Source organism: Chinchilla lanigera, unplaced genomic scaffold (genome assembly GCF_000276665.1).
Source record: "Chinchilla lanigera isolate Chin_1 unplaced genomic scaffold, ChiLan1.0 scaffold00022, whole genome shotgun sequence".
Taxonomy (NCBI): Eukaryota; Metazoa; Chordata; class Mammalia; order Rodentia; family Chinchillidae; genus Chinchilla; species Chinchilla lanigera.
This window is the reverse complement of record NW_004955423.1, coordinates 24,051,170-24,060,264: the sequence shown is the minus strand read 5'-3', so window position 1 is coordinate 24,060,264 and position 9,095 is coordinate 24,051,170. Positions and strand designations below refer to the sequence as shown.

At 41.1% G+C, this 9,095-nt stretch overlaps 1 protein-coding gene across 1 annotated transcript in view; it reads right to left on the bottom strand.

Annotated features, from left to right (window-relative positions):
* Positions 1-9,095, bottom strand: part of Wdr78 (WD repeat domain 78) — a gene marked incomplete in the record, with an annotated part of 61,991 nt that overhangs the window by 29,650 nt on the left and 23,246 nt on the right. The window contains 1 exon segment of the mRNA XM_013514439.1: positions 5,611-5,767. Coding sequence (XP_013369893.1) covers positions 5,611-5,767 — 157 coding nt within the window.

Here is a 9,095-nt window from a genome sequence, read left to right as displayed (position 1 = left end):
TGGGTCTTTAAATTTGGGGGATCTGTAGGCTAGTATGTGTGTTATTGTTTGTATTTTTCTTATGTTAGGTAGCTTTATCACTGGTATCAAAGCTTCCCTAGGAAATGTCTATTCTTCCAAGATATCTTTGAGGTATAGGTGGCTGTTGATCTGTATGTGTGTCCCAGGATCCTATCTTCACACTTTATTTGGGATGATGTGTTGCTATCTATTTGGCTCAACACCCGGTCCTTTGGTACTGGGCTTTGAGGATGATTGTGATCGCAGATTATCACAGTGTTACCATACAAGGGTGAACAACTGATTACAAGTATGGCATCCTGGCTAAAGTAGTACAATCAGTGATAACAATATCATCAAGCACAGCCTAGAAACTGTGGTGACTGCTAATTTGGTATCTCTAACCATAGGAGCGAGATCTATAGTTGTACAACAACTTCCAACATAGGCCAGGGATTGGTATGCCGTGGGTTTCCCCTTGGTAAGGTGATTTTATCCAGTGGGGAAGGGAATTCAAGAGGGATGGGGGCAAAACAGAGTGAAACTGAAAAGAAATATAGTAGAAGCAAGGCTGAAGGACTAAGGATGATCACCTAAACTTTGGGAAGCTGGAGAAGAGGATGGGGAGAAAGAATGAAGGAGAAAACAGATGAATTTCAAGGCGAAACAAAAAAACCAGAGACCGTGTTTATTCATTTGTAAATTTTGGAGAATAATGAAAGACCAATGAAGAAAAAGAGGCGGGACAGAAAACAAACCAAACAATAAAAGCCAAAACCCACACAAGCCCCTCCCAAAATTTAAGTAATTATTTTAAAAAGAAAAACCAATTCCTCTGGCCCCCCGTACTGAATAACTCCGCCAAGTCCGCAGCAGGATTACTGCTGAGAGCGGGGCTGATCTCTGCCTCACTGCTGACCCCTCTTGCATGAGTTGGTGGTAGGGTGACGGGAGTGCCCTTTCCATAGCTAGCCAAGGCCATTTGCCTGTGGTCGCATGGCAGGTGGTGGTGCCCTTGCCTATTTGCAGCACAGGGCAGGAATGCTTCTAGTCCTTTGTAGCTAGGGCTAAAACTGGCTTTCGGCATTTGCCTAGTTGGAATCTGGGTCCCAGCTCCTACTTCTCAGTCGAGTTCTCTCTGATCTGTTGTCAAACTGCTGGCTGTCTGTGGTGATGGACAGACTTTCCCTCCTTCCACTCCCAGCCACTGGCACTGAAGCGACCCTGGGGTTGTTCTGCAGCTGAAATTTGAGCCCTGGAGCACTTTGAGATACATTAGGGTCCCACCCTCCAGCTGCTGTCAGTGTGACTAGGGGGTTGTGCTCTGTTTGCACACCAACCACGCTTTCACAGAAAGCGATTGGTCAAGCAAAGGCCGTCACTCATCCTGACAGCTGACACTGACCAAAGAACTGAGAGGCTCTGCACATGGTTCCAAGATAAATCTTGATGAGACTTAACTGACTTTGAGAGATAGCAAGAGGATAATTTCGATTAATACGACTCTCAGTTTAACTTGGCCTTAAACATCCAGCAGAAAAGTATAACCAAAAGATGTATAAAGCAATGCCATGATCACAAGCTAGCTATAGGAAAGGACTCCAGTCACTAACTCCTTCTGGCAATTTCCAGCTACACCAGTAACTGACTGCTGTTAGGGGTCATTCAGAAAAAAAATTATAGTAAAATCTGTAAGAGCTCAACAAAAATCCTTGAATTCTTCAAGTAAGATCAGCTAAAACTGCAGAGACGAATGACAAAATGTCAGACTCCATCAGCAGAGAGATCCGAGAGACACGGGGTTGCACTCACTAATCCAGTCTCATAGAAACAGTGTTTAGACGTGGCTCTTTTGCAAACTCGCTTTTCCATTCCAGTGCTCATGGTTTGATTATACATGCTCTAACTGCCAAAAAATTGGTTTATTCTTGCCTAGAGGCTGCCAAATTTCAAGTGATCGTACAGATAGAACCAACAATAGGTATGCTGGACTCCTTCTACTGAAACCCACCAGATCAACCTCATAAAGAGAGTTCATAACTGGTAAACTACAATAGGACTTCAATCTGAGGCCCACTAGATTAGCTTTCTAGAGGGGACCCCTGACTACGGACTCCCCTGCATGGACCCTTCTCAACTCGAAGCAGTTAAGATGGAAACTACACACAGTCTCCCTTATCCGCAGTTAGGGATAGCTCTTCAAAGGGAAAATAATGTAGACAGCTACGTTAGTTACAAGTATTACCAGTGGTTAGACAGTGGTGGGTCCTGACCCAAAAAAACAATTATGGCCAAAGACGTTTTCACTAAAGGCCAGGCTTTAAAAAAAGGAATACATCTATCTCTTAAAACTCAATTAAATAAGCAAAAGGGGGACTACAGTTAACCCCCACAAACATAATTAGACTTTGCTACTTTAAAAATTGTTTTTAATGTGCCTGAAAAAAATACACCCCATCAGAACTTTATTGACAAACAAGACAAATCGATGAAGACTCCAAGAGCACAAATCCTATAAAAGGACATCCAAATAAGAAAATAGGCCCAGTATAGTTAGTAACACGGGGACAAGGGTATGCTTGTGTATTAACAGGTCATGAAACAGCATCATGGATACTACCCTGAAATGTGTGGCCATAGAAAGAGGACATCTTTGAAGCTGTGAGGTCTGCTGCCACCAGATCCAGCTTGGATTCGACACTATATTGATTATATTAACACGCTTGTGTCTTTCATTTCTGTTCTTAGTCTGCTCCAGGGGGCGCCAAATCGGACAACACCTAGATCTGTCTAACCTCAAGTCATAGTGTCTCAACTGCCACAATTACAAAAACAAAAAGAGGGAGATGTCGGAGACCAGGCTATGTAAGGGTTAAATTGCCAGCCAGGAAGGGAGCTCTGGCTGTGTTGGAAAAGCTCGTGCTCACAGTGTTCTAAAGTCAAGATGACACCACAGCTGAGGCAGCCCAGGACATGGACTGCTGACACCTCCTATTCCAGAGCAATAAAGCTGCCGCACTTAGAGATCAAACCCTTCTCTTAATTGGCAAATATACTGCTTTGGTTTCTCAGGGCCCTTGCCTCTGATGTACCCTCTTCTTCCTGCATTCCCCATATCTGTGAAAATGCAGCAAATATGGTGACCCAGAAGAGTCCTTGTCTCTCCTCCCAGAGCGTTTTGACGTTCCTGGACTCCACAAAACTGTACCACTTGTCTCCTTGGACTTAAGCTTTTGCCATAACTAGTTTTAGGAGGTTGGAGGTAGGCCAAGTCCCCAATAATGAGGTGACTTTTATCCCTAAAAAGGGAGAATGCTGTCAGTTTATGTTTCTGAAGGTGATATTTTCTTTATTTATTTTGAGAGCCTTCTCTTTACATTTGGTATTCTCTCATGCCAGCACAATGCACTGGATACATTTGTTTGTGGATTTTTTATTTATTTCTCCTTCTGTAGAATGGTGTCTCCCAATATTCTGGAAAAGTCCTTTCTCTCCTCTCTCTCTTTCTCTCTGAATAGTACCTCTTCTTTCTTCTTCTACTTCGCCCTTTTGAAACTCTGACTAAATATTCTATCGTCAGCATGCTTTTAAACTATCTCACACTTCATAAACCATTTTCTCTTCAACATTCACTTTGTATAATTTATTTGCCTCCATTTTCTAATTTATTAAATCTTTATTCAATCGTCTCATATAACATTCAAATCAATGTCTGCTTTTTAAACAATTATACTAACACACTTTAAAATTCTTTACCCGAACATGAGTCATCAACTTGATAGTTTCTTAATGCTAATGACATTTTAATTCTGTTGTATTTGTTTAAACATTTCACATGTTTTATATCCTATGTATGATAATATCATTATTCAGGGTCTAGATTTAGAGTTTGTTATTTCTGCTTATTCTCATTCATAATGCCTTGTTTCTTTATTTGTTTGGTGTATTTTAACCAACCTCAATCTGAGGGACTCTTTAGAACTTAACCAGGGTATCTGTTCCTCCTGAGATCTGTGTTTGCTTTTGAGAGCAAACAGGAGACATACTAACCTCTGGCCATTTGAGACAACTGAGATTTTGATGTTGTTCAGGTTGGCATTGCACTCTTGGGCTCAAGTGAGTTGGAACGACAGATGTGTACCATCGTGCCTGACCTAAAAAATCCACAAACAAATGTATCCAGTGCATTGTGCTGGCATGAGAGAATACCAGGTCAGGCATGTTGGCATACTCCTATGCAGAGTGCCCCTGCATTCACACCCCATACTGCATGGAAAAATTATTGTGAAATTGTTTGGACTGTAAAATACAGTACAAATGGATTTGGATTAGATACATTTACAAGCTATAAGAAGTGAAGGAAAGTTCCCAGAACCCCACAAAAGATAAAGGGGACTGCAGATATAGTTCTGGGGTAGAGTGCCTTAACATATATGAGGCCCTGGGCCACTGAGCTATATCCCCAGACTGTTTTTAAATTTTGAGACAGAGTCTAAGTTGCCTAGCCTGACCCTGAACTTGCAATCCTTCTTTCTTAGTCTCCCAAGTAGCTGGAGCTATAGGAGTATGCCAACATGCCTGACCCATTACACAGTATTTTATATTTTAGGCAAGGATAATATCCTAAAATTATTTTAGTGATGGATATTTTAGTACTATGAATCATATTCAAATGATATTTGGCATGAAATAATCTGAACAACGATTATTTATAGTAACTATATTAATTTCAGATAAAGTAGACTTCAGAGAAAAAGCTATCGGCAATAGTGACAAAACGACAAGAAGCCCATTCTCCAAGAATACGTGGCAACTTTTAATGTGCTCGTCTCGAGCAACAGAATGTCAAAATACATCAGGCAAGAACCAAGAGTCTTTTTACGTTCTTACTAGAGAGAAATGAAAACTCTGCTCCAACAGGTTAAATTCTTTCATTTTCCTGTAACATATTTTCCCATAAGTCTTACAAAATAAACATCAGTTCTTTCTTTTACAATTAAAACTAACTTAAAATGCATCAAAATAGTATTTATTTTATATGTAGCGCTGCATGAAAATGTAGTGTTCATATACAGGTCTGCTGTTTTCACTAGTGTAAGCACAACATCTGTCACCTCAAACAGTTATTCTTTGTAGCGAAAACATTCAAAATTCTCTTCCGGCTATCATTAACCATAATCTCTCCATTGTGCACTAGAACACCAGAATTCAACCCTCCTAGATTACCACAGCTTTGAGTCCTCTGACCTGCATCACCTCTTTCCCATTCAAAGGTTTGCCTCGTTATTTTTTTTTTCTTCCGGTACTGGGAATCTAACTCACGATCTTGTACTTGCCAGGCAGGTGCTGTGCTGCTGAGCTAAATCCCCAGCCCCTTGCCTTGTTATTAAAGCATATGGTAAAACTATGGGGTTGTCCTCTAGGAAAACTGACATACACTATAAACACTTTCCCTATACTTTGACAGGGTGTGTGAGGTTTACATAGACTTTCACAAGGCACACGCACCTCTGTCCAGTACATCCATAAAGAACCCACCACAGAAATAAGGAAAGGCCTGATTTTCCACCTGAACTACAGAAGCAGTGCAGACAATTGAAATGCACATACGTGACTTTCTCCGCTTCTTCAGATTCTACCGAGATCATGACTGTAGGCAGGTCGAAAAATCTCAGTGTGTCTGTCTCTGTGAGTAGTATCTCTATATTTTTCTCTAGGTCTTCTTTGGTTATGATTGTTTCAGGGGCTGCTCTCATAACTCGCAGATCTGAAAGACACAACTTCATAAAAATCGCTTACGAATTGTTACAGCTAATTTGCATTTTCTTCTTAGACAGGAAAATACCGTGATAGATCATACACTGCAGGTGGCTTTATATGGTGGTGGAACAGGCCATATATGATATGTAGTCCGTTCAACCTCTCTGAAACTGCACTGTGCTTGAGAGCCTTCTCACCAGTCTCCTTGGCTGACTGTCTGTATTAAGTTGAGCCTGGTTAACAACTCATAGTCATAACTCCAACAGTTTCCCATGATAACTACCCTACAATATTAATAGGGATTCTGGCATGACTGAGTGACTGTACTATGCAGGAAGAACAAGGAGGCAAGTATGTTTGGGAGATATGGCAGGCACCACTTCTTTCAGCCCTGAAGCTGACTTCCATAGCTCCAGCAACATTCTTCTAAGTTGTCTTTGGTTTAGAGTGTAGGTCACCTCTAATCATCTTGACCAGGAGCTACCAATAGTCTTCAAGAGAAGTTCCAGTTGACACAAAATGGGCTCAATGTCCATACGAGCAGTACATTGAAAAGGATTGGCCAAAACCTTTAGGATAGTCAGTAGTTCGAGGTCCTTAGGAAATTGTACTATGAATACAGTTGTAGCACTGAGTGAACTTGGCATTGCTTACGTGGATGATAAAGAGCCATGATGTGACACACAGGTCGGAGGTCAGTGTTTTCTGTTAACAAAAAGGTGTGAAGCAGAGATCCACGAGATCTCAGCCTGGCTGATGCTTCGGTAGCACTGGGAAAATAAGACCTAAAAACACAGCTTCCAGAGATTAAAGTTGAGTCTTCTCTCTCTTCTTTCCCATACTTGAGAAAAATTCCTTCCTCACCACCTAAAACATTTTATTTTAAAAAAAAATATAAGCTGGCTGTAGAGGCACACGTCTGTAATCTCAGCTGAGGGAGGAGGATCACGATGAGCTCAGGGCCATCCTGGGCTGCACAGAGAGGTCAAGGCCAGCCTGAACTGCACAGCAAGACCCTGTCTCAAAAAGATGAAAATAATTGCCAATTGTTTTTAGCATGGGGTGATTCTTCTCTTTGAAAAGTTGTTAACTGTTATCTGTGCAATAAATTCTGAAACTAATATAATGTTGCAACTGGTGAAAGTACATTTGGCTAAGATTAGTGAAACAGTAAATGAATTATCCACATGACCTCATTTTGAGGTACATCTCCTTCAAATTTTGTACTGTATCAGTGAAGACAATAAACAATAGAAATGATAAGTGAGAAGTCCAAGAGAACACCAGGAATGCTGGAAATTTTGGATCTAAAAATGTAGATCACTGATTCTCTGGTCTTTATTATTTTTAGAACACCAGATTTAGATATTATATACCTGAAAGTGGCATTGTGACACCACAGATATGCTAATTACAAAATCAAATTATCCTTCATTACATGCTTATCTTGCTTACTTTTCTCATTACTGAGACAAAATACTCAACACCCAAAGTTAAAGGAGGAAAGGCATATTTAGCTCACAGTTTGTAGATGTTTCAGTCCATGGTTGGCTGGCTCCAAGGCAGGGTGGCATGGTAGATGGGCATTGCAGAGGAAAAACAGTTCATGGCAGGGCAGGCAAAAGGAGGCAGCAGCAGCAAGCAAGCAGCCCCCTCTGTGTCTTTTATATTACATCCAGGCTATCCACCATTAGGGTAGGGAGTACACACACCCAGAGTGGGGCACCCTTAATCCTACCCAGAACTATGCTAAACAATCAGCAGACTAATTTAGTAATCACACACCCTTGATCCCAGCATCACACACTCTGGGTCCAGCCACCTCTGAAAAGCCCCACCTATGACCATGTGAGGCTTTGGGGGGAGACATCTAGACACAAGCCATAGCAATGCACTACATATACAAAACCCAATATAGTAAAACCTTAGTTATCTATTATGGTTGGGGCAAATAATTATCTTGTCAAACTTCAGATGAATGGCAGAGGAACTACCATTCATAGACAAAACTGTAAGGTAGAAAACAGGACTTTTGCCTGGATTTCTGTATCATTTTCTGGAGGTTGCTTGAATTTGATACATGCTGAGAAACTAAATCAACAGCATCTACCTAAAGGATTTGTTTCACAAGTGCAGATCTGCTAACTATAGACTAACCCTACACAGACACTGGCCCCTTTATTTTTTATCTACCTAGGACGTGATCCCAAATCAATCTGCTTTGCCTGCGCCTCTCTTTACTACCAGTGACAGAGGGACTGCATCTTCCTCCGCTCCTGACGGTGCCTCTAGAATGAGAGAACGCCAGTTCTGTGGGACATTCATGGCTCCTCCCATCTCTTTATGAAGCCGTGTGAGAGGGTTGGGGGAGGTCTGAGTTATTGGAGAAGCTTAAACGAATGGATCGCTGAGTCTGCCAACTTTGAGGGCATTACAGCATATGCTCTCCACAGCATAATATTTTGGTTCTAATCTACCATATCTGCTTGTACCTACGCTATCATCTGGCTACTTTCACAGGCCCCTGACCGAAGCAGTACTCAGCCTTCCTTGGCCTCTACTTGAGCCACAACGTGTCAGATAAACTTACTATGCCACTGAGTTACAAAGGCTGTTTACTGCCGCTTCTCACAAGTGGATTGCATACAAATCTACATCCTTTTTGCATCCACTGAGAACATCTAAAGACAGCTGGTGTATAACATGCCTTATGCCCCTGCTTTGGAAATAAAATCATGAGCTTTCCTAAGTGTAGAACTTCTTCTGGTTATGCACTAAAACAATGCTTCCCAAATTTTATGATGCATCAGAATCGTCCAGAGGACTTCTCACAGGTTTGACTAGACTTTTAAAAACACTAATAGACTTTTAATTTTAGAATAGTTTCAACAGTTCAGAAAATCTGCAAGGCTATAAAAGAGCTTTTGTACACCCTGCATCCAATTTGCCTTACTTTTAACATTATCATGATATGTTTACTACAGCTACTGAAACTGATATTTTATTATCACTTAAAGTCCATATTTTACTCAGATTTTCTTAATTTTTAACCAGTGCCATTTTTTCTATCCAGAACTTCAACGATGATACCACTTTATATTCAGTCATGATTTTCCTCTAGACGGACAGTTTTGTAGACTTTCCTTGTTTTTCAAGACTTTGAATGTTTTGAGAGCTGCTGGTCACCTGCTTTTGTATAATGTCCCTCGGTTTGGGTTTTCCTGGTGTTAGACAAGGGTTATGGATCCTGGGAGGAAGACTATAGAGGTAAAATGTCATTCTCATCATACGTCAGGCATGCGAGCTACCAGCGTGATGGTGTCTTTGGTGAGGTG